The sequence below is a fragment of the Cyprinodon tularosa genome, unplaced genomic scaffold (assembly GCF_016077235.1).
Source record: "Cyprinodon tularosa strain WSP-4 unplaced genomic scaffold, ASM1607723v1 ctg22, whole genome shotgun sequence".
In the NCBI taxonomy this organism is placed as follows: Eukaryota; Metazoa; Chordata; class Actinopteri; order Cyprinodontiformes; family Cyprinodontidae; genus Cyprinodon; species Cyprinodon tularosa.
In genome coordinates, this window is record NW_024038821.1 from 369,511 (window position 1) to 396,022 (window position 26,512).

General features: G+C 39.3%; 1 protein-coding gene across 1 annotated transcript in view; it reads left to right on the top strand.

Moving 5' to 3' along the window:
• The first annotated feature begins 4,235 nt into the window (after window positions 1–4,235).
• The window catches only part of bcl11bb (BAF chromatin remodeling complex subunit BCL11B b), a 33,810-nt gene continuing 11,533 nt past the window's right edge, over window positions 4,236–26,512 (top strand). The window contains exons 1-3 of the mRNA XM_038286131.1: window positions 4,236–4,815; window positions 4,911–5,248; window positions 13,840–14,223. Of these exons, the coding sequence (XP_038142059.1) occupies window positions 5,185–5,248; window positions 13,840–14,223 (448 nt within the window). The 5' untranslated portion in view covers window positions 4,236–4,815; window positions 4,911–5,184. The remainder of the gene's footprint in view (window positions 4,816–4,910; window positions 5,249–13,839; window positions 14,224–26,512) is intronic.

Consider the following 26,512-nt stretch of genomic DNA (forward strand, 5'->3'; position numbering starts at 1 on the left):
TATTTTTCACCTCTGCAACTCAAGAAAAAAAATCACAAATTCGTATTTGAGCCTTGTATTATACCCTGAGAAAGCATTTTTTTTCCCTAACTGATGTCTATTTTTGTCTTACATTTAAATGTTTTAGACCATCAAGCATATTTCTATTAAATGCAGTTTAGAAATGGTGATTATTTTTAGAGAAAAAATCATTTAAACCAACATAGCTCTATGAAAATATAACCATTCCCCCATGCTCCGTTATGAATTAGCTGTTTAATTGCAATTACTCCACCCACACTGTCATAGAAACAAGAAAGGTAAAAGTACCTGAATGACAATATAAAGCTTGCTAAAATATTTCTGAATGCACTTCTAGGAGGTCATTAATCAAACACAGCATGTCTGATACACAATCCCACAATAACAGTTAAACATGGTAGTGGTTGTATGATGGTCTGGGACTGCTTTGCCACTTCAGGAACTGGACAATGAATTCTGCTCTCTCTTATGACATCTTGAAGGAAAATATCAGACCATTAGGCTCATGGATTCATAGCATAATTATCTAGAAATAAGCAGCAATTTCAACTGTAGATTACTCAGAAAAAATAAAAAAATAAGGTTTCCAAGTTGCTTATTCATATTTTGACCTTAAATCCAGTTTTTAAGCTGTGATGTAAACAGTCTGTTGTTCCAGGAAAAAATCTCACTAGTGTTAAAAAAAAAAAAAGCTATTTTCTTTTTCTGTTATCACCCTGCAACGTTTGGATTTCTTGTTTCTTTAAATAAACAAAATCATCCCGTGAAAACATATTTTTTTTCATACTGAGATTATCTTTGTCTGATATTAAAATTTAAAATACTTTTCTGCAGCACTTAGTGTGTCTATTTTTAGTTTCCCTGTGACTGTAACATTTCTTTAATTCTAAGATGGTACCACATAAAAAATGGAAAGGATGTTCCCAATCAAAGGCAGCTAAGATGATTGTACATATCTCCACTCTGTATGCAGGATCCTGCCTTTAACACACTGTTTTCACCTCAACATAAAAAATTAGTGTCTAAAATTGGCTTACATTGGTGGATTTCACTGAAGAAAATGAGTTTCAGCAAAAAAAAAAAAAAGTCTCTCAGTCGGACAGAACATCCATTTCAGTTGGTTATGTTTTCATCCGCTGTGTGGATGTTGCCCCGCGGTGTGTTCAGGTTAACTCGTACTGAACAAGGACACTTGCCACGACAGATGCGTGTCTCCTTGGAGGCAACACTTTGGACTTAAAACCTTTCCTGTGTCCACAACCAGGGCATGTTGGCCCTCTGAAACCAAGCTTAAACTGCTTTTGCCCCGAGCCTTCAGAAACGAGCTATAATGGAGACATTGATGTATTATTAAGAAACCTATGAGTGAGGATCAAGGAGATGCTCACAGCCAGCAGACATGGCAAGGGAGAGCGTGTGAACTCAGCATTATGTTTCCCTTCATGTCCGAGGCTGCTATTGCTCTGCAGCCCCATGCTCTGACTTTTACTTTCATGTAATATAACAAACTGAATTGTTCAAACATGCTATGGCCGGTCTGCGAGACAAAAACGCTTCCTTGGTTTTTTGCATGTGGCATCTGCTGAGGTTACGTCTGCTTGAGCCAGAACTGAGATGACATTTCATTTATATAAATAATTACTGTCCTGAAAGTCCCACAGGCCTGCCCTGAAGCAATCAAACTTCTAATGCTCTTAAAATTGCCCACCATGTTTTATTAATGGCCAGGCTGTAAAAATGTATCGCCATGGCTGCACACTTCTATCCACTGATCCAGGAAATATATTGTCAACTTTAAATGGCCATGAGAGGCTTTCGTTTTTGTTCTACGGAGTATTTCAAACAAATTACAGCTTTAACATAAGTTTGAATTGTATGGTAATATTCTGGCGGACTGGGGGTTGAACTATACTGTCTAAAAGGCACTTACCTGTACATATATGAGCTGAATACAGAGAAGAGTGTTCTAAACGATTGTCCTTTAGATCCATTAATGCCCCTAAGTGGGCCTGATCTGCTCTAAGAATACTTTCAGATCCTGGATTCTGTGCAGCACCAGAAATATCCACATCCATTCTACTTCTCATCATATTGCAACACTGGCAAAAGTTGCAGTTTTCTGTATTCTTTAACAGAACCAAACCTGAAAAGTGTGGAATGCATTTACTTTTAACCCCTCAGACCTATGCTTTAACCACATATGCTCCAGTTACAACTCCATGTCATTTGGGGAATATCTGCGCCAGTTATTCTCTTTGTTATGCCAAACAACCTGGCGCTCAGTCAAGTCGTTTCAACTAAACTCTGACCTATATCCCCACAGCATGACGGTGCCACCACCATGTTTTAAGATAAGCATGAAGTGTTTAGGAATTTGTAGCAATTACCCCACACCGTGTTTTATATGTAGGCCACAAAGGTTCTGTTTTCATCTCATGTGATCAGACGACTTTCTATGGCAGATTTGCAGCGTACTCGGCATGTTGCATGGGGACAACTTTCAGCTTCCTCTCATCAATGGCTTTCTTCTTTCCAGAATTGTAGAGTGCACAAACAACAATTTGTGCTCTCAACACATTTTCTGCCTGAGCAGAGCTCTGATGCTCCTCCAGAGTTTCCATAAGCTTCTTGTCTGCTTCTCCCGCTGCTGACCTTTTGCATTCAGGTTAGGAGTCTCAAATGCCACTTTGAGGGGCAGGCCATTATTTTTGCACTGTGGGAGCTGCGTCAGCTATTTGATATAGATAGATTAAACAAGGGACACAGTATGCACCCAGGGCTGAAGTATAAAACCCCTCGGTGGATGACTATGTGTTGGTATTTCTGTAGTTGTGTTGTATTCTTTCCATTAGAGCGGAGGTCTTCAACAGGGGGTCCACGGAGGTACTGCATGGGGGTCGCGAAAGTTTTGGTTGATTAGACTTTTTTTTTATATTCCCCCCTGCAATTTTTTCCACTAATTGAAATGTCTTTAAATGCACATTAACATGAATTTAACACACTGTATTAAACAGATAAATGGAGGAAGAAGATCTCTTTCAGTCATCAATGCACACATTCAGCGACACACAGGAGTTATTTCAAGCTGGGCACCGTTTCATTCACAACACCTGTCACATCAACCAGGAATCAGAAATACTTTAATAATGCCAGGGAGAAGTTACTTTTTTTTTTTACATTACTCCATATGTAGTAGAGCGACTATAGGAGCAGTTTGATATACACAATTTCCTACAATATATATATATATATATATATATATAATTAGGGGGTCCCTGCTCCATCTTGCCATCAGTTTGGGGGTCCTTGGCCTGGAAAACACTAAAGACGCATTAGAGGATTGAAGGCCATGCAATCTTTGAACCAATATGTTCATGTTGTCTTTTTTAAACTTTTTTTTACAGATTTATCTCAGACCTGTCAACCATGTCTTGGTTTAAAAACTACACATGAGTCGAGTCTATTGGTTGATAAGGTTTTATTTTGGGCGTTTTAGACTAAAGAGAGCTAAATATGCTTACAAATTTGTTTTTTATATGTCAAATAATCAGAAAACAAGGCAGTGTTTTCCTTTTACTTAACAGTTCTGAGCTACTAAGTGATGGTCTGACAGCAAAAAATCATAATCCATTTTGTTTACTGTTTTTGGTTAACAGAATGTAAAAAAGGTTTACAGAGGATGAAAGGTTTTGCAAGGCACAAGGTTAAATTCAGAAAGCTGTTTAAGGTGTTATCCTCTGAATAGATCTGCTATGTCTCCTGAATGTGCCAACAGAGGGTACTGTTGCCTTAAACTACCCTGATAACAAACCTGCAGCATGTTGTACACACCCCCTGTGTCACAGTGTGTGGAAATATATGCTTAACATTTATACTGATTATGCATCCGAGCCTTATTTAATATTAATAATGCTTAAATGACTGCATGCATGCAATAAAAGTATCTTAAGAGCAATTAAATGTTTGACCTGATATGCGGGAGGTCTAACCACCCCTTGTGTTTATGTGACATTTTTAATGACATCTTAATAAATTAGAGAAAAGCTGCAAGAAATAAGAAATGTGCAAGCTTTTTGGAGGATAAAATGATGATGAATGCAAAGGTGAGATGGTTTATTTTTGGCGGTAACATAACACTGCTTCAAAAGCCAGACAAGCATGAGCCTGTTAAGTAAGTAAGCGCTGATGACTGGTGATTACTTCTCGGAGCGGATGGAGGAGCCCCTGGGAGCCGCCGCTGTCTGCGTTTGTCCAGCTCCTGTCTGACGCGTGAAGAACGAGAGCGCACTTGAACTTGAATCTGTCCGGGGCAAATAGACGGCCGTGCACGCGCACACGCGCGCATCCAGGCGGACAGAGCATCTTTCATCGCGTGCGTCGATTGGAAGTAGCCTCAAACACTATAGGAAACTGGGAAATATCGGACCTCCTCAGCTTGTTGGAAGAAAAGGAGGAGGTGTCACGTCTGCCTGCCTGGGTTCTCTCTCTCCTTTCTCTCTCTCCTACGTGTGTGTGTGTGTTTGCGTGTGTGTGCGTTTAATGTGTCTCCCAATCAGCAAGGCTAGTGCCGCTGGAGCCAAGAGTTGCCGCTCCGCGCACCAATGCCAAAACGCACAGGAGGAGTCAGTGCCAAAGGGTCATTTAGCGCACCACTGCTGAGATGGAAGGACTGTAGGGAGCACACAGAGTAAACAGCTGCTATTTGGCCCCTAGATACGGCAATCATAGGCTTTTAAGAGAAATTTCTGAAAAAATAAACAGGGTCTATTCTCTGATACAGCGGTCGCTGCAGAGGTGGGGAAGCCCAGGATTTTTTTTTATATTGATTTTTAAATAACAAAAGATCTTTGCAACACTTCTCCTAACCTGCTCTCATCGATCCCTCGCAGCCTTAAAAAAATAAATCCCACTTTGGCTCACTCCCACCCGCGATCCAGGTGTTGCTCCCACGGCAGGACTCCCGCGCGGATCTTCCACCCTCATCACGCGGCGCTCTTCCAGCTGCTTGACGCGCGTTAAAGTTGACCCGTTCAGAGACTGTCTGGGGCGAAGAGAGAAGAGCGCGATCGGACGGAGTGCGGAGGAGAGCTGCTCACCGACACCACGGTTCAAGCCGACTCCAAGTGCCGTTCACCGGGCGATGCCAGAGTAAATGCCGGGGCAATGTCCCGCCGCAAGCAGGTGAACCCGCAGCACTTATCGTTGACCCACAGGGAGACGGTCCAAGGTGAGTTTGTGTGTTTAAAGAAATATTTTCTACGTATAAATACTATATTTTTGTCCTCACTTTTATCACGCTTAATCTAAACTTTTTCTTTGCAAGAATAAAGCATTTTCTCTCAAATATATTATTGGAACAGAACCAATTTTATGCATTTAAAGTTTGGATATAGGAATTAACTGACCACAAGAAGACATTAATTTGTTAAACACAATATTTATTACTTATTTTATAATAGCTTGTGTGATAAAATTTCATAGAGTTAAATAAGCTTTATTTTCACGATTTACAGATTTTATCACTCCCTTTTAGTGAGGGCGTATGTTTTGAGTTTGAAAGCATGCGGGTACATGTCTTAAATTCGTCATAACACACATTTGTCATGGCACTATTCGTATTTTTCTTTTTTATATTATTATTATTACTAATTGCACAGTTTTCTTAACGTGTCCCAAACGCTTTAGACATTTGTGCAAAGCTTTCCTCTTTGTCCTTCTAAATGCTTGAAGGCCTATTATTAGTAGTTCACTTTGAGGCTAATAATTAGATAAAGGAAAGTGATAAAAAAAAACACTTTCTTACAAAGAAAAACGTTTAGAGTTGACACATTTGTTGTGATAATAACAATGATCTATTTTTATTTGATACAGTGCTTTCCAAAACTGCAATCAGATAACTTTTAAGGCCTACCGTTTAAATAGTTTAAATCCAATTATATCAATCTAACCTTTATCTCCGTGGGTTCGGCTTATGCCTAAATCCAATTCAAAGGGCCTTCCTAATCTGGGTAATTTATGCACAAACTTCATGATGTAATCTCTGGCCCGATGTGTGCTGAAAACTCTTTTTTTTTTTTTTGGGCTCATGATTTATTTGCTCCATGTCTCTCTTTTCTCACAGAGCCTCCTCATAGTTGTTGCATTAAATACGTCAAAAAATGTTTTTTTAACTAACATCTCTGTCTTAAAATGTTGGAAATCTTTTTTAGTAGGCCTAATTACCTGTAAAACATCTGACTTTTTTTCCCAATTTGAAATGTCTAAATTTTAATATTAGTTATAATAATATGATCAAGCATTTACCTGCGGAAAATTGCACAAATAATTTAGAAATATTGGCGTTTATTGAACTAATCCATTTTTGATTTTCTGTCGTATTTACAGTAAAACCTTTAATTGCCTGCCATACAGTGACTGCAATCCTGTCCTTCTGCACTCACAATTAGTTGTCACACCTTGTCTTTTAACTGTCTTTTAAGTGTCCAGACGATTTATCTGTTCTTGCCTGAAGCTATTAAGGAGTGAGCTTTCAGTTGCTTTATTTTTTTTTTAAACTTCCCGTAGTAACACATGTAGCAGCATCTTTGGAAATATTGCTTAATACATCAACTGCTGAAGTGTCCCTCTGAATAAAGAGGACAGTAGGATGCTGACGAGTTGGGCAGTTTAGAGGACCTGAATCCTGTCCTACCTGTTCCTTTACCTAATATTCTCTCTGGTGTTTGCTGAACCGTGCCCTCAAGCAATGGCTTGATAAGTACAGGTGTAAGATCAGGGAGGGACAAAAGTTTAAAGCTCCTTTAGCCATTTTCTTTTAGATTCTATAAAATATCTTGCAAATATGTGTGAACGTTCACCGTTTATATAATATCTAACAGACGTTCAAGATTTGATGAGTCCTTGTGCAGGAGGTGTTATGATAGAATGCAGCTATTATTCTGCAGCTGGTGACAGTATTATGCTGTGGGCTGTCTCCCTATGATGGGAGGGCCTGGAGACGACCACCTGAGGCGGGGAGATCTAAGGAGCGTGGGCGAAAACTAAACTGTAACTTCCTAAAAGACAGCTTTTCAACCGCCCTGTGTGAAGAAGAAGAAGAAAAAAAAAAACTGAAGTCAGTTGACTTATTCGTCAACTTTTTTTCCTCCATGACCTGTCAGGACCAGTCACAGTGTATCTCTTTACACGAGCCATAACGGGAAGTTTGAGGAGGATGCCAACATATATCAGCCGCCCGTCAGATCAGGGAGAACAGCATGTAACTGAACGCAGCCTTGTGCCCTGCAGCCATGGCCTATAGGGTCATGCTCTGTTTGGGAGAACACAAAACCTGAATATCAGCATACTTCTGGACAGGCTTGTCAGTGGAGGACGGTGTCTGTCAGTAGGTGGGGAAAATACTTGCCCAGCCAGACATCTAGGGACACTCAAGTGCAGAAAGGCAAAAGAGTATGCAGCACAAACAGCGCACACACACATGGACTCAGCATTTACTGCGAGTCTGCAGAAGTTACGCTCAGATTGCATGACCACATGCAAAGTGTGCGGCTTCACTGCCTAAAACAAATCACATGTAAGTAGCTGTTCTGCAGAGAGCTGGATCTAACCGTCAGCTTTCAGTTATTTCTTTGTTTTCTAAATACACTGGTGTGATAGAGGTGATGCATTAATGAGAAAGTAAAATCCAGTCCTACGGTAGTTCTGATGATTTACTCTACAATCAGTGTGGAACTGAGGGGCTAATGTTTTTGTGAGCCTAGACCCCAGTAATATTTGCAGTCTACCATCACCGTCCAAGCACAGAACCCTTCCCTGGATCCATCCACGGAAACGCCTCGTGATAACTGTTTACTCTCAGAATTGGCATGCTACTTGTGAAACAGCCAATGTTTTCTTCTTTATTCATGCCATATGTGCCGTCAAATGATGGGGAGAAACCCACCGTACGCGCTGCAAAACCCCACTGTAAATATTCACACAAACGTTGCGGTAACGGGATGATAATCTCACAGGAGACGATCCGGAGTGAACGATTTACGATTCACAGATTTTGCTTTCAATAATTTAGAGATTACAAAACACGTTCGATGAGTTTTGCAACCCTGCATTTTTTTTTTATTAGTGTAAAAATTGGCCAAATATGATCTCTTCCTCTCCAAGTGTCATGCCTCATAGACTGCAAGTCATTTATGGTGATTTTAGTGACAAGTCACAGTCAGCAACACAGCTTTATTTTGCTCACTTTCAGACTGATAATATAAGATTTATGATAAGGAATAAGACTGGTACAGATTAAATACTGATAAGATAATTAAACACACACTCACACACACACACGCAGAGGCCTGACCTTACACAACATTGCAGTGTTGCAGCTCCGCTTTGCAAAAAGCAGATGAGAAAAGAAATGAGATAGGCTAAGCGGGGCTTGCATGTCGTTTAAATTTTTGATTGCAACCATCTGCAATGTTGCTGGTGTCATTTGTTTTCGAATGGCAGAGTGAATCTTACCCGACTTTCCCCCCCAAATAGGGTTTACTCATAAGGCTGAGTGTTTTTCAGCTACGAGACTGCAGAAACAGAGACAGGCTTAAACCTACTGAATATCATCTCAGTGCCTGTGGCCTTACACTGTAATTTTTTAAGGAAGATTGTGTTGAAATGTAAAAAAAAAAAAAAAAAAGACTCAAGATTTAAAAACCTGCAAATACTTGATGGGTTCGGTCTGAGGATTCAATCAAATTCAAATTTAATGAATAGAACTTTCATAAAAACCAAAGTTTTCTGTTATTCTTAAAGAAACACTCCACAAATTAAGTATCTTAATTTAGAGATTTTGGAAGTTTATAGGAATGGTTAACTAATTTTGTTTTTCTTCTATGGTCTTAAAACTGTTTCGGCCTGATTTCTATAACCGTTTAGACGGAAGTTAAGTTTTTATATTTTACATTTAGAAAAAATGCAAATAAACTAGTTCATTGCCTTTGGAAAAACTATGCCATTATTTTTCCTTTTTATTAAATGGAAATTTTGTTGAAAGAGGCCCATTGTCTTTAGCAGTGTTTCCCATCTGGTACACATTGTGCAGCAGCAGCAGCAGGAGCAGCAGTAGTGGAGTGAGTGACTGACTGACTCTCCCCTCATCAAGCTGATAGGGGGTGCTCTAAGGCTGCCTGACTTAACCTACACTTGATAAGGCAGAGTAGCAGGACTGTCACCAGGTTGAAGATCCAGCTCTGTGCGTGAAGAAGAAGGGGAAAAAAAAGAAACAGAGCGAGCTAGAAAAACAAAGTGTGGTATTGTGTTAGACAGCTGGCTTTCATTGCTATCATAATGCCTTCCCTTGCGATGGCATGTTTGACAGAGCGTCAGCTATGCTCCTTTACCTATCAAGCATGTTCCTCTCACATGCAGAGGAATTAGACACTGTCTGTCACCCTGATACACCACATTAGTCTGTTTTGTTTCTCTATATGTGTTTTCATTTCAATAGTTTTCCAGATTCTTACCCCCCTATACGCATTCCCTTTTTTTGTTTTGCATATTTCTCTTTCCTCCTCACATGTGAGCTTCAGGTAAGATGAGCAAACAGTTACGGTTATGAGAAGGTGTCCGACTTTCATTCCAGCACCATAGATTCGGTGCCAGCTTCTTGTCATTTACTGCCTTCTGCCCTCAGGCCCTGTTACTCAACCATAAGTTAGAAAACAGGGCTTGTTCTGTTTGTCTCTCAGTCAAGACACGACGCGGGTGTCAGTCCTCAAGTGTCTGTCATCTCATCGACTCATTGGTTGTCTAGTTTTTCTCATGCCACCTGTTTTGTTTGTCAGGGCCGGCCCAAGGTACTGTATACTAGTGCGCTGAGCAGAATCCAGTTTGTGAGCCCACTAGGGAAAACATCTAAATAACCCCATGGTGATCAGCTGTTTGCATGCTATCTTCATGCAAGTCATATCTTAGAAGCAACTGATGAATTCTTTCAACTGATTAGTTGATTATCTTGTAAGTTATTATGTAATACTTATTTAATAAGCAGGAATAAAGGTTTAAAAGGTGGAAGCTGTAAAAAAAAAATATACAGGGATTTGGGTTCCCCTCATTTGCTGCAGTAATCATTGTCTATATCGTTTTGATAAAAACTCAATAGAAATGGGAAGAATTTGCTTGTTCACACATATGGAACATTTTTAGCTACTTATTTTGATTTATTTGCAGTCACTCTGTGCATGAAATGTGAAACACGCTTTAGAAAGCATAAAACTAGATCAGTGACACTGAATTGGGAAAATGTTACATAGTGTGTTCACACATAGAATGGTTGGCGACACTTTTAAATATTTTAAGTTTGACGTTTGATAATGATAATAAAAGAAAAATACTTCAAAACATTTACCCCTTAAAACCAACAGAATGAATTTTGGCGTTTCTCAACAATAAACAATAGAAAAAAAAAATGTGCGCAGATATGATATGTTAGAATTCAGAGACTCTTTGTTGCCCCCTGCTGCTGTGGGGGTCCTAAGCTTGGGCGTGTTTTTGTTTATGCCCTGGGCAGCCTCAGTGTAAGATTCTTCATACATGTTTAGATAGCCTGAGCGTAGCTTCATCTGAATTACGGTCACAAGCTTTGAACTGTAGGTAAATATGTGTTTGTGTGCCTCATTTGCCTGCAAAGATTATGAGATGGAAATTATTTGGCAGTCGTCCAGGAAGCCATCGCCATCAAGAGAAAGATATTTGGCAGAGGTTCATCAGTGGGCTGAGTGGAAATGACTAAAATGTGCCTGTACAGGTGTGTGCGTCTATGTAGGTGACGGGTGATTGGGCCAGGAGGATAAGGAGTAATTCTATTGAACAAAAATAGATGTAAAGTGGGGTAAGAAAGAATATAGATTAACATTAATGATTTGAAAGTTTAGATAAACAGTTTGAAATGGCTGATAAGTATATTTATGATGAGTGTCCTGATAATTGCACAACAGTATGCAGTCAATCCTGAAGGGAGACACTGATTATTTACCCTCTTTTCTTTTTTTATGTTTACGTATATTTAGCTTATCAGAGGATAGATCTAGTTGCCTGGTAGTGTGAGATCCGATTTGCTTGGGTTTATAGACTGAATGGCCTGAAACGGTGAATCCGATTGAAGGAACAATGCGGACAAACCAAAACAACTGAAAGAGAGCAAGGATGGCGACAGGAGCCATGAACACAGCTACAGTCAAATCAATTAGCAAAAAAATGTTAATCATTTTGTCCTTTCACCATTTCAAACCCTCATCATTTCATGTGTTTTATTTCTAGGGTCAGAAATCCATTTGCCTTGACATGTTTATACATATTTAACGGCAATTTGTACCTAATTTAACCAGTGATTTTTCATAATAATATTTTATTAACACTTAGTGTCAGAAATTATCTGGCTCCAATAAATATTATATATTAGCTGACGGTCATTCGGTTATTTATTTTGAACAAGCAGGGATCATCAAACCAAAAGCTCATGGTCAAAAGGTATAATTAAATTGATACAGAAAATAATCTTAAAAGATTCTTTACTTGAATGAAAACTACAGGTCAACTCTTTGCCAATTTGTACCCTAATTATTAAACCTCATGTTGTTATTTCATCCCTTCCTGCATCCATTTTATAAATGAAAGCCCACCATTACCTACTCACCTTATTAAGTTATTCATTACTTATTTACTTTGGTTATAACGTAAATACTTTAAGTCATTAAAATTAAAATCATTTTAAATATCCCATTCTTTAAACATAAACATTAGATAACTGAGAGGATTAGGAAAAAGTATTTTTCATTTTTTAATTATATTACTTTATCTCTTTATTTCCTTTATCTTTTATACCTATTGTATGTTTTTATGCAGTGCTGGTCGTTTTGCCCTGAACTTTTTCTAATACAGGACCCTTTGACCTGCCACACATCATGCATACAAAACACAATTAATAATAATAATGGTTAATGATAATCATTATTATTATTATTTTACTTTTATGTAAAAATAAAACTAGTTCTGTGTATTTAAAATATTGGATTTCATGATCATAAACTCTGACCCAATTACAGACAAAATATATGAAATATGTTGTAATACATTTTTATAAATTAACATAAAATCAAACCAAACAAAACATTTCAGCATGTCCAACAATTCATAAAAAAATTATTATTATGTAAAATAAACCCATGGCTTTGGTTATCATATAGCAGGTCATGGGAATTGCTTTGTTTCAGGGTACAAAGTGGAAGTAGGAAGGGCCTGAATATGTATACCTGCATTTTGTATGTGCAGATCATCACCCTTTATCCATAAACTAACCACATCCTACCTGTATATCAGAATCTGACAATCAAGTTTTCAAATTAGTTTTTTTTTTTTGGTTTTGTTTTGTTTTTTGGTGCAACACTTCATGCCTGTCTGCCTCAGGCCGTTTGGTACCACCCATGTGTCATTTCATACCTGGCAGAGGGATGTTTCAGACCTAATCAGACAACTGTCAAGTCAAATTTATTTTCCTTTAAATGTGCTTTAAATCTAGTTATTTAACTTCAATAAACAATAGTTAGTGTTAAATATAATTTTTTTTTCTAGTATTAAACAATTCACTTGAATTTAATTGTTTCATCAAATAGGGTAATATGCAACATTTCAGGTACTTAGTATTAAATGCTTTGCTTCAGGTATGAAATGGAAATTTCTGTACAGGAAATTTGAGGAAATTACTTAAAGGGGGAATAGACCGTAAACCATAATTATAAAAAAAGTTCAAGATAAAGAAAGAAAGCCATAATTAATAGTAAAAATTAAATAGAAATTCTGTAAAAGGGCTCTTTGTCTAATCATTATGATCACTGGGGTGTGATGTAAAGGAAGGGAGAAAGCAGAAACAAAGGAGAAGGAGATGGGCTGTTCTCCCTCCCACAGGCACCACCACCTCTCCCTGAGCGCCCACCCGCCCGCTCGCTCCCTCAGACATCCCTCACAGTCTCTGGAGCTTCTGGTTTCCTTTGGGCTCTGGACATACAATATTTTCATGCTGGTACATCAGGGTAGGGTTAAAAAAATGTGGAAGTTGTCCATGAGGGATTTGTGTAAAGCCGAGGGACTGTGCCATGTGGGGGAGAGGGATGTGTAATAGTTATTAATGACCGTGTCAGATCTGTGAAGAATGAGATTTACTCTCCTAACAGGACCCCAGCTTTGGCTTTATGGATTTTCTGTCTGTTGAGAATACTGTTTAAACTCACCTGAGTCCTGATCCATTCATGCACACACGCAAGCTGCTTTCCCCTCCTCATGTTTCCCTCTCAGACACACACGCTGAGGCTGGTGGATGTGGCCTTGGTTACGCTATACTTTGTTGAGTAAAACTCAAGGCTCCCACCTGGTGAAGGCAACCATCTCGCTGTGACAGCTCAGTGCAGCTAAGGGCCCTCACCGGAAACCCAGCCTGCACCATGAGATGAATCGTTTCCTGGCCGCACAAACACACGCGGAGCAAATACATTTGCAGACGCACACCAACATGTAGAGTAAAGTGTTTGGTCCCACCTACGCAGATTTCTCTCAGAGATAAGTGGTGCAGGTGTTTATCTAGGTAAAGGAGTTTTAACAGCGACTCTGTTTCAAACCCCAAACGTGACACAGTTTTTAAAAGTAACGACCACCCTGTGTGGTACAGAGGCATGTTTCTTATCTTGTATTGGTTTCAGGACGTATCTGTGTTGAGTTTTTTATTTTTTTGAGAAAGTTTTTCTCACTGACTGAGGGGTTTTCTGCATCTTTGTCTTGCAGCGGATGTCAACCATGACTCAGGAGCGCAATCTCCCTCTCCGGAGCCATCCACCCCGAGTCCTTTGAGGATGGGGCCCGGAGAGCACGATCTCTTGACCTGCGGTCAGTGCCAGACCAATTTCCCCCTCGGTGACATCCTTATTTTCATCGAGCACAAGCGCCGGCTATGCAGAGGCCCCGGCGGCAGACCTGGTACCTTCTCCAAGCCCGGGGAAGCTGGTGGGATCATGGGCATCCCCATCCCTCCAAGGGCCCGGTCACTGGATCTTGGCAGGGGTTCGATTCCAGTGGAGGTGGGCATCCAGGTGACCCCAGGGGGAGAGGAAGATGAGCAGAGGAGGCTGACTCCAGCTAAGGGGATCTGCCCCAAACAGGAAAAAGGAGGTAGATATAACAAGTCTTAAACACGCAGACACATCCCTCACCTTCCCAAAAAAGACAGCTTCCTTTAAAGAGAGCTGTTTGTTATTTTGACGGTGGCCTTCAGATGGAATTAATGTAGCCTTAGATGATTTTATTAGAGTGACTCAGAGCTGCAGACCTGTGTCTACTTCATGTCAGAGAAATAACACCCATACAGCTCCTTCTACAGCAAATTACTTGGGTGTGCATGCTGGTAATGAGTAAATATAAATGTAGATAAGCATATTGTCACCCCTGATTAGAAAAAAAAAAATACATCTTTATACTAAACATCAAGATTATCGTTAAATGTTTAGAAATTATGAACTAAAAGTGACTCAGCTTTTTTATGCCCCTGGTGGCTTAACTTTAAAAAATAGTTTTCTTTCTTTTCAAAATGTTTAAGTGATCCGGGAGGCTAGGGGTCTTTAACTATTCCTCTTTCATTAATCTCTACAGATCACTTAGTCCTGGATTATTCATATTCTCTTCTCAGCCTACAGATTATTATGTTTTAATTTAATCTAAATCTCTGGGCTGACATGCATTTGGAAGAAAGCTATTTTTGTTTAAGTTTTGACCATTCCTGTGTTGATTTGGAGATTTGTTTTGGACTTTTACCGACCTGAAAAACCACAGACATGATCCTCTCTTTGTTTTCCGATGCTTTAAGATTTTTCTTTCAAATATCTCCAAATTTTAAAAAGTTATGCCATATAATAAGATTCTCAGGGTTGTTAAAAGAGAAATTAGTTCCAAAGAACCACAGATCCTCCACCTTTTAAAGTGACCATGAGTTTCTTTTCTACATATTCCCTGCTTGTTTCACCCCAAACCTAAAGTGTTTCCTATTCATTAGTATATTTGTTTCTGATCAAAGCCAATGTTTCCAGTTAAACTCTCAGTGGAGTTAAGAAACCTCCTTATGTTTACATTTGTGATGTTAGGTAAGGAAATGTTCTTTTGTTGCGAGTATCACTCATGCCAACAGTGTGTTGGCATGTAGATAGCATTAATTATTGTTCGTCACCTCTGGTTGCCACTCTCTGCTAAAATCCTCAGCCAGTAAGCTTTGGTTGTATGTATCTATAACAATCTTTACCAGGAGTGTAAAAAAATGTGTGTGTATACACTCATTTTGACCCTGTTCACCGGAACCGCCCCCCAATACCAATATATACACGTCTTTAAGGCAAAATCCTTTCCAAGACTCCCTCAATAGGGTTTATCTTTTTTATTTTTTTTATTTTTATTTTGGAGTGTAAATCAGTTATCTGAGTATTTGAAAAGAAATCCTACAGCATATGAAGAGGTTAAAGATTAAAATGTGTCTGTGTGCGTGTGTGGGAGTGTGGAAAAGTGGCTTAATAAAGCTGCGAGGCCGTTCATCTGGCTGTGAATGGGGAAAAGAGAAAACGGCTGGAGGGCTAGGAGAAAAGGGGGGGTGTGGAGGAATGGTAAGGCTGCCGGAGCTGTAAGGAAACCAATGCAGTTATCAGAGGAGACAGTCACCATCACACCCAAAAGCTAGGGAGGCTATCCAGGATTTCGCCGGCTTCAGCAGACTAAGATGTTTCCAGACAGAATTTCATGCACGATTAAACTTCTGACAGGGAAAGCGGCCACTGCTGTGTTACACTATTGTATGATGGTCAGATCTAAGTGGTTAACAGGGGAACATTTAGGGTTTTGTTCCATAAGTACTTATGTTAATTATGTATTCTCAACTTCACACTTTGTCACTTCTGACTGAGACATCTGTGATGTTAGTGTATTGAATTAGCATGCTACTAGGCATGGGTCAGCGAGTCTTATTTTAGAAAAACCTTAAGTTAAATACAACATTATCAATATATTTACACAAACATTGAAAGAAAAGTATCTAACTGACATGATATAATAGGTTTAATGTATCAAATATAGCTTCTATTACTCCTACTGAAGCTGAAATGATATGATGACTATTACAGCTATAGTAGTGTTATCTTTACTGTTTATTTCTTATCTTGATGCAAAATAAATTATAAAAGAACATGGCCAGCAAACAAATTTAGGGCCCTTGACTTTATTTTGTTTTTCTTGTTTATGATTTTTGTGTACGAGTGGTCCATCGTCAGTGGTAACCGTGGGAAACAAAGCTACAGATTCTTCACACATTAACAGCTTTAAGTGTATCATAGAAGTCAGAATTTGAAGGCTGTTTTCAGAGAAAAATGTTTTTAGACATCGTGTTTTTCACCTTAGTTCTTTTATTCACCTAAAAAGAAGCAAGGTGAATAATAAAGCATAGGATAACTTGCCTGTTCCTAAATTTATCAGTCATAGTTTATCATGTGTTGTTTGATAGTGTTCTTTTAGAGGAGCAATGGGTAGCTCTGACTTTAGCTTCAACACCAGGACTTTACAGGTTTTCCATTCCAGAAATGTTTAGAATGGAAGTGAAAGAGTCTTGTTTGGCCGTCTGACTAACAATGCCCAGTTTGTCTTTCTTCTAGGTCAGTCAAAACATGTAGTTTCTTTTTTTTCCTTAGCAAGATAACCAGCGGTACATCGCAAAATATGTTTTCCTTGTATGCAAAGAAAAATTGTTTCTAAAGTTTTTCAGTTTTTATTTTCTTTGTATGCAAGCTGATCGACAACTTATCACTTATTTAGTTTCTCTTGTGACATAAAGGTATAATAGTCTTCTTTTGGACTACTGACCAGCATAAACAAGAATTATTAATTTCTGTTGTCGTCGATCCAGCTGTTTCTCTACTACAAACGATCGTAACAATGTGAAAGACTTTAGAAACCTTTATGAAACCTTGATAGTTTTAAACTCGTGCCGTCAGTAATCAGTTTTATACTATGTGCAAAAACGCGTCCATTTGGATGACTAAGTAATGCATTTTTATAAATGGCATTTTTTGCAGATGAATGCGTAGCTGTTGTTTTGTTGTTTCTCAGTGGTGCTGCAGGATTTGTTTGTTTGTTTCCATACATGTTTCTAAGCTTTCACAGAGAGGTTCCCTGGGGCTTGTGCATCTTGAAATGTTACCAGAACAACTAGAAATGAATAAGGAAGTTAGATAGAACCTGTTTAGTTTCTGTTATCACCAAGCTGGCTCTTTAGGTATGAACTAAAACGCTGTGCAAAAAAAGGCATGGCCATTTCGAATCTGAACAAATTGTTTATTTTTGAGCCAAACTCAGTAAAGACCTCTTTTGTTGTCTGTGCAACTGTTGGTACATATGCACGGCGTCTGTGTGTGGCCAGCAGCTGTGTGTGGCCATCATCTGTCACTGTAAAGGGAGATCAGAGACAATTTGTGACAGCAAAGGTTTGGATGTCGCTGTCGATTTGCGAGAATAAAAGTGAAGCACATAAAGAATCTCTCCATATTTCTCTCAGTAGATAATAAAAATATCTGACCATCCCTCAATAACAATCTGTCTTTTGTTAATTGTGTTGTTTTTTTGGAAATAGATTTAGGAAAATTGAAGAGCTTCCCAAGGCTGTGGGAACAAACAAAGAGAAAAATAAATTGCCAATCAATCATTTTACTGTGGGTTTTGTCTTTGCAGGACGGTCAGGAGAAAAAAGAGGCAGAGTAGAGACTGAGTCAGCCTGTTAGAGCTGCAGCCAGTTAGTCACTCAGACGGAGAGACTTATCACTAAGAGAACAGGACATGAAAGCACTCCAAGGCCCAAATGAAAGTGAGGAGGGAAGCTTTGTTCAACACATTAGATTGCCACTCAACTCTGTCTCAAGTTTCAAGCAAATTAGATTACATTATTAGGACTAATCAAGTCCAAAGTGTTAGAAGCACTCACACTCGCTAGCAAATCTCTCACACACACACACACACACACACACACACTCTGTAAGGAAATATCATCATTTAACCGCATGTGAGCTTCAGTGCACACCACCAAACACAGCCTGCAGAGCATGTGAAGAAAGTAGGGAGGTTCACTAAAGTACTCAAATTTTGCACGCTAATAATGCACAAAATGCTTATGTAGCATGCAAAGCATATGCTTAACCCCTCTCCTCTTCACCTGGTTGTGTTTTATAACATCCTGTCTGGCCTCTTTGTCTGTCAACCCGCTCGCCTAAACTGCAAACATGCTGCAAGGCCAGCAGATTCAACCCCAAAAGGTGCAAGCGCACTCGTACAAACACGATAACACACACGTGTGCATGCCTCATTTTATGATACACACAGTAGATGAAAAATGGCCCTCCTCTACCCTCTTTTTTAATTTATTCCCATGCTGAGATTCTTCTGCTGATGCATGCACAACATGTGTGTGTATGTTGGTGGAATATATATATATATATATATATATATATATATATATATATATATATATATATATATATATATATATATATATATATATATATATAGATATAAAACCATTCTGTTTTTTTGTTGGATTTATTGGGGTTGTTTGGATTGGATGCGTGCATGTGAAGAATGACGAGTGTCATCACAGGCGAAAGGTTGTCGCCTGGGAAGCGTTGCCATACTGAGACGACCCTGACCCTCCTTTGAACTCCTCTCAGGACGCCCCCCCGCTGCCACCTCAGAGCACTTTAAGTCATGGGGGCGAAGTCACTTCATGAAAACCCTTCCCTCCTTCCGTGTCTGTGTCTTTCACCACATAGTGAATATTTCATGAGATGTGAGCAACAGAGACATCCTCTAACATCTCTCTCCGTTTTGCTCTCTGTCCACCTGTGAATCTGAGTTATGTCACATTTTGCAGCACCAGTTGGCTTTACTTTTGTGTGTGTGTGTGTGTGTGGGGGGGGGGGGGGTAAAAAAAACCTTCTTCAATACTGCTATTCAACTGAACTAAAGTGACACCTGATTTACCATCAAAGGACAAAAACAGAGATAAATGACGCTTCAGAACGGTCCCAATCTCATGTAGGAAATTTCTGCGGTTGAGAAAATGTGCAAACCAGCGTTTTAAACGTGATAAGATCAGCTTTTTTAATCTTCAGCTAATGGGCAAGGAGGGATCTTTTTTTTTTCTCACCTTCGTGAGTCACTGTGGCTTCTGGATAAAACCTGTGGTGCAACCCCATCAAAATGTCTCAAAACATGTAGCAACTGCTGCACTGAAATGTACTCATGTCGAATAAATCTGAAAACTGACACTGACATTCAGCGACATTCCGGTTTGAACGCCTCTTCACTTGTGCGGACTTGAAGGTGTCCCTTTCCCCTCCTCTTCTTCATCCCTCCCTTCTTTTTTTCTTCCTATTTTTTTTATTTTTTTTTATTTTGCCCAACCACCCAATGCTCCTTTAATCACCTGGCTTGCTCTCATTTCCATATTAAATAGGCTTTAATCATGAAAAGCAATCAGGCTTTTGCATATTCATACCTTCCCCTGTTCGCCGGCTTCCCCGTCTCGCTCTAGTGCCAAGCAGCCAGTAATCAGTAGGCAGGCGGCGTAATGCCACAGCCCCGGCCCCATCGCATGAAAACACACACACGGCGTGAGTTCAGAAATAACTTCACATGCTACTTACGTATTATCTCTACTCTGAGAGAGTGAGAGATAGAGGAAAGGGGAGATAAAAAAAGAAAGATGGCGAGACTGATCCCTGATTTGAGCTGTGAATATTTGTACAGAGGCTCAAGGAAAAGTCGATTTGCATAATGACTTTGTAGTTTTGCATTAATCACATTTGCATATGAAAATGCGTTAATTACTCCTGATGATTTTTTTTTTCAAACTTGCTTCATTTGATGTCCAAGCTCTGGGGTTGTGATTAGGGGTCACATGGTGGGAGACGTGTATGGCGTATGCACTTGGTGTGGTTGTTTGTGTGTTTTTACACGAGTGAGCTGAATGCTTGCCAGGGAATTTAGTTCGAGACGCTCACAGGCATGTGTGTCTTGGTTCATTTTTCTTTAATGCTTGTGTTTTTTCTGGCTTCTGCTTCTTGTAACTTTGCCCTTATTTCACTTTTTTCTAGGGGGGGGGGTTTCATACACCTTCTCCATTTTTTTTCATCAACAGATTTCCAAGGAACTTGCACTAACCCAGGTTTAGTTTGCTGTTAAGTGAAATCAAGTGAAAAAAAACAGTGCAAATGTGATTAATCATCCAGTTTCAGTTATTTTATAGAGAATTGATTGGTGGTTTAGCACCACACAGCTCGTTTCTGCACACCTACTTACAAGTAGTGACAGGATGCACAGAAAATACTTTTGTGGTTTGCAATCTTAATCCGAAATTTCCCAACAATTTAGCGAATGGGAAATGACCATCTCCCAAAATTTGCACATGTGCAGTAAGAGTGAAATCTGCAGATTAAACTGATGAAAACTGATTAAAACATTAAACCTTTTTACCACATTTTTCCTTTCATGTTTTCTTGCTTTTACACACATCTGTGCATGGACCTGTATGTATGTTCATGTAAAATTACAGTATACGTGTCCCTGCCTGCATATGGGCCCCTAGCCTTGTTGGCCCATAATACCCGTTCTCAGACAGGACCACCCCAGGGGCCGTCTGACTCCACTTGTGTCTGTCTGCTCTGTAGCGGTAGGGTCAACTGGGCCTGCAAGTGGGCTGCTAAAGTGGCACAGCTGCACACGCACACACACGCATTTATAAAGGTGTATTTCCGTGCGCATTCAGGGACAAAGAGTGTGCATGCACATCGATACACATGGTGATAAGAGGCACACAAACAGAAAACATATGCCTGTGCAAGAATGCATACAATGGCTCTCATCTCCCATTAAGGCCTGCATCTCCCACTAAACACGCACACACACATGCACATCCACTCTCAGCTTAAAGGCTCCCACATGAAGGCATCAAACACTCCACAGCCAGCTTTATGGCACTCATATGGCAGCAGATTTGATATTTTCCTACCACAGCGGGGGAATAAAACTCGCCACTAATTTGGACTGCGAGCGCCACCGCTAACTTTCAGCATGTGCTGACTGACTGTGTCTTCCAGATGTGCGGACTCTTTGCTCCTTAACAGCCTTTTACTATAGAGGAATTAAAAAAGAAAAAGAGAAAACCCGCACACCATCGCTGCTACGCATGGCGAGAGATGATGACATTACGGTTCTTTGGCGCAAACGCAGGCCTTCACTTTTTGCGTGGAGCTTTGGGAAGTTTTGTCGTGAACCTGACACTCCTGCTGCCTCTGTTTGTCAGTTGCCTTGTGTCAGTGGGAATCTTTGAACAGATTTATGTTAGGTGTGTAAATAGCTATAATCAAGGTATTTGGCTCCGGACTGTAGTTACAGTATTTAAGCTGCTTTCTTGCTCTGTCTAGTGAATGTGCTGAGTAATGCAGTGGTTTTTTTTTTTCTTAAAAAGAACATACAGTCCATGTAGTGAAAGCATGCCTTCCAGTTAACAACCTAAAAAGAGAACCTGCTCAGCTGCATGTCTGACTTGACCTACTTTGTTAACCATTCACAAACTTGTGCAGTAGTTTATCTAACACTATAATGATTAGTAGATATTTGCTGCCATCTTACAACCAACAAATAGATATCATGGTGCTTTTAGGTCATCTTGAGAAAGAAGGGATCCTGCTTACAACATTGTTGATCTTCCCCCTTTTATCTACTCAGTGCTTTAACTTGGGTGGGATTGTCAGAGGAGGGGAGACAACATATTTTAATTGAGCGAGACGCTTCACCACAAAAAGATATTGGAAGCCTTTCATGTCAAATTTACAGTATCTCACCCCATTTATCCACTTGTTGGTCTGGAGTAATTACACCAAAATAGAGCTCTAGATAGACAAGAGTAATATGAAGTTATTATCATATTATTATATTATCATAGAAGAACAATGACCCCCGTACCAGTAGGGGGCCCCAAAGAGCACTATAATTCTCCAGTATTATTCATCGGCAGCGGGGGGGGGGGGGGGGGGGGGGGGGGGTCATTTATGTCTCCAAAACCAGTTTCTGCTCAGGGCCCCATTCACCTTTAACACACCCCTGTTCATCTTGTGCCTGTTCTGACCCAGGCACATCACTAGGACAGGATCTAAAATCATGATTTTGATACAAGCTCTATCACGCACAAATTGAATGAAGGGGAAAAATAAGTAGAAAGCAGATGTTTCGGCTTGGAAGAAAGGGATTCCTTTCATTTTAATTTAATGCTAACATTTTTTGTGTGTCTGTCATGGAGTCCTTAAATCAGGCTCAGCATGTCCATTGTTTTTATTTTTCTCTCTGCCCTGAAATCTTAGAGATATACAAGAAATTAAAAGTTTCACCTTTCCTTTACTGATGATTTTTTTTTAATCATTCTTCAAAATCGTTGTGGCACCCGCAGGCAAATGACAGATACATCCGCTCTGGGTTTGAATATCAGAGGGCCTGCACTGTCATGTCCGTAGATGGCACTCCAAAAACAGAGGGATGGAGGTTAAGTGCTGAAGGTTAAGGGGCTGAACACTCGTTCTATGCTGGTCTAATTCATATTTTTCCAACAAACTCTCCGTTTCATGCTGGTGTTTCCCAGAGCAGACCAGAGCGAGCCAGAAACGAAGTAAAGCACGAGATGTTATCAGAGTGATTGGTGCCAGCGGAGCTTGTCTGGGCCTGTGGTCTGGCTGGGGCAGCACTGGCCCATACCAGCGCCTGCATATGTGCGCAAGTGTGTTTATGTGTGTGTCCTGGAGGGCTCTGGATAGATGAAAGCTGGCTTTAACCATAAGCTATGCAGGAGCCATGCCAGGAGCAGGAAATGTATCAGCATGATAACAGACAGAAAGAAAGAAAAAGAAGGGGGAAAAAAAGAAATAAAAGAGTGGGTAAAAGGAGGGAGAGACAGAGGGAGAGGCCACAGGGGAGGGCCCGTGGCCAAATTCAGCCACATTGTGTCACTTCATAAATATGTGTTGAGAGAAGAATCAATGTTCATGCTTGCATTTGAACGCATGTGTCTGTGTGTAGCAATCCAAGGTGATGTGTGGGAGACCAGACAGTAGACCGTTTGACACACCTGGGTATGTTTCAGGACACACACCGGAGAGGGAACAGAATTCCCCTGGAGACATGACCGTTGCAACGTGAATAATTTTTGGGCTGCTGGTATTCAGTAGATTGTATCAAGAGCTCATAAACATAAGCAGTAAAAAGAGCAAGAAAATTAAAACTCGAGGAGACTCACTGTCTCAGATTATTGCCTTAACTCATTTGACTTTTTCTCTTGATTAATGCAGAATTCAAGTTGTGCAGGATTTTGCAACATAGATAAAGTGGGTGATATTTTTATGTTTATGTCTAGGCATTTAGGAGAAGCTTTCATCCGTAGCAAAGTTCGAAATGGGGATATAATGTAGTTGATAACAAAGCTAACAAGATTTTCTTCTCTCTATTTGTGCATGTTACACATTTAGTTTAGTTGTAGATATCTGGATAATTCATTTCTATGAAAATCCTGTTTTTTTTTGTTTGTTTTTTTACTCTTGGCAGTTCTACACAATATTGTGAGTTTGTCACAAATACAATTTTCAGAATTATTTTCTTGGCTGTGATATTGTTAGAAAGACACTGATCAGACTCCTGACTTACCGTGTGATTCTGACTTTGATTAATAATTATTTTTGACAGCCATTGCTTTTGATTTTAATAATAATAACAATAGGCTTGGAAAACATTTCCCTATAGTGTATACATTTATATATATATATATATATATATATATATATATATATATATATATATATATATATATATATATATATATATATATATATATATATATATATGTATATACACAGTTTTTTCCTCACATTTGCTGAGATCTAAGCATGCATTTCTCTTTGGAGAAATTCAGCAGCGAAACTTAATTGGTTATCTTATCAATAGGTAAAAGAAAAAAAAAAGTGAAAAGAGGATTTATCTCCTAGTTTGCAACTGGAGTTTAGTTAACACTAATTAGATGACTTGCAAATTAGTGTCTAATGCAATACTCCTTGTGCTCACTCCGGAGAATCTGACAAGCTAGAGTGAGAAAAGACCATGGCGTTAATACACTGTTGAAACAGACTGTTAGAATTTAAAGTAATGAAATTGGTTTAACAATTTGCATTAATTTCATTTGGATGAATATAAACCCAGAGCCAATGCAAGATTGCATAGGATCCAAAGCAGAGTTTGATCTGGGCTCCCAATCCCACCTGACATTATTCCTTAAATACACAGCAGTAAATACATTTTAGAAAAAAAGTATTTCTCTGTATTTTTAATTTAATCAGTTGTGTTGTTTTAATGTAGAATCAGGAAAAGTGGGTAAATGTTATTTATTATATTATATTATATGTGTTGATGAGTATGCATTTACCTCTTGTGGAAAATGTGCTTCCAGTTCTATTTTCATTAAGGATTTTTTTTAGATTTGACAGGTAGAAGACATTTTAAATAACCAGTAATAGATTTGGTATAGTATATGTAATTGCACTTATTCAACAAGATTAATTCAATTCCAATTGCTTTAAAGCTCGCTTTTTATTTGACATTACCAAGGTGGCATGCAAACTGTTTCCCTGACAACTGTGACTAAGATGTCTTGTTGATTTAGTGAAGTTTAACACCTTAGCTAAAACAAATTCTGCCCTACCACCACTGGTGGAGCTAGTTAAAGTTAGATGAAGTTGAAAAAAGAAATGGAAAAAAAAAAACAGCAGCAAATAATCAATAAATAATACCAATTACCGAATTACAGATTTAAAGAGATTATTAAAAAAAATCACTAAGTGAATCATAAGCTAAATTATTATGTAGGATTTGTTACCAACAAACTAAAAGGCAATTTGATTTCATATTATATTTGATTTAGATATGGAAAACTTGGAGTTAATATTTGAAGCTTCCTAAACCTCCTCTTAGCAATGCTGGGAAGAAAACATGTTAAACAACAGGGATTATATCATGCACGTTATCCTGCGCTGACTCTAGTGGACTTTATGGTTTTCGTGAGGGGGGGAGAGAGTAAAGTTTTAATGGGGTGCTGTAAGCTGGGAGGGCTCGAGTGCGTACCATTCAAGGCCTCGGTTGTTTCTTCCTGTGGGCTCCCAGTTAAGCAGGACCGGCTACTCAGCTTTAGTGGGCAGAACCCAGCTGGGAACCATTACTGCATGGCACTCTCTGTGAATGAATAGGCATATAGCATGCAAACACATATACACAAACACCACAAACTGTACCACAAAAGAGCCACTGTCTAAAATGCAATGTGTGAGAAAAAGACACGTTCTAGGGTGCGTTCGCAACAGGAAACCAGCACCGCACATTGTGAGGTGATGCCTAAATAGTTACCACATTCATAGATATTGTGTATAAAGTTATCTAATTATTCAAATTTTTCTGCATTAGACAGATATGCAAGATAGACGCAACGTATAGAACGACATTAGAGATTTGGCACAAGCCAAAGTCAATTTCGTGTTCACAAATATTAACAGCTTTTTACCATCTGTGGAAATAATTTTACATTTAAAAGAATAATAAAATTTTTCTTCATTCAGTTGCCATGCTTTACACTTAAATGACGCTTAGGATGACACAACTATTTTTATTGATTTCTATAAATACCACATAGCCAGTTTTCTCAGCTGTTCTGATATGGCAAAAAATAAACAAAATAATAGGGATAAAATTAATGTAATTTTGCTGAACTGCGATTATAGTGCAGGCTGTGTTATTTATTTATTTAATTATGTTTTTAAACTTTCTGCTTTAACTTTTCCCTGCTTTTTGACATGTCTTTTCCACAGCCAGGTCTTAACGTCTTTAATCCTCTCCTCCATCTCACTCTTTTCTTTTATATCTTCTTTCAACCACAAGCACGGCTGAGTGTTGTCCATTTGTCAGCCTGTCATGATAGACAGCAGACCCCCCAAACATACCCCCAGTTCTACGCCCAACCCCAACACACACAGATGCATTTTTGCCAGAGCTGATGGCAATGAGTCAGGCTTAGAGAAATGCCACAGAGAGCTCAGCTAATGCGCCTCTCGAAGCTCCTTTTCTTCTTCTCATTCTCTCAGTTTTTGTCTCTGCTTCTCTCTCACCAAACTTGTAGCTCCTCACGGACAGAGAAGTCTTGCCAGTCATTTTGCACAGCATGTCTCCTGCTCCCTCATTGCCTAATGGCAGCAACTTTCTCCCTGAGTTGCACCACAGGAGAAGCTCCTCTTCTTTGCATTGTTTGGCAGCTGGACCCTTTTGCCCATTTTTTTTGTTGTTGTTGCCTGTTTGTGTG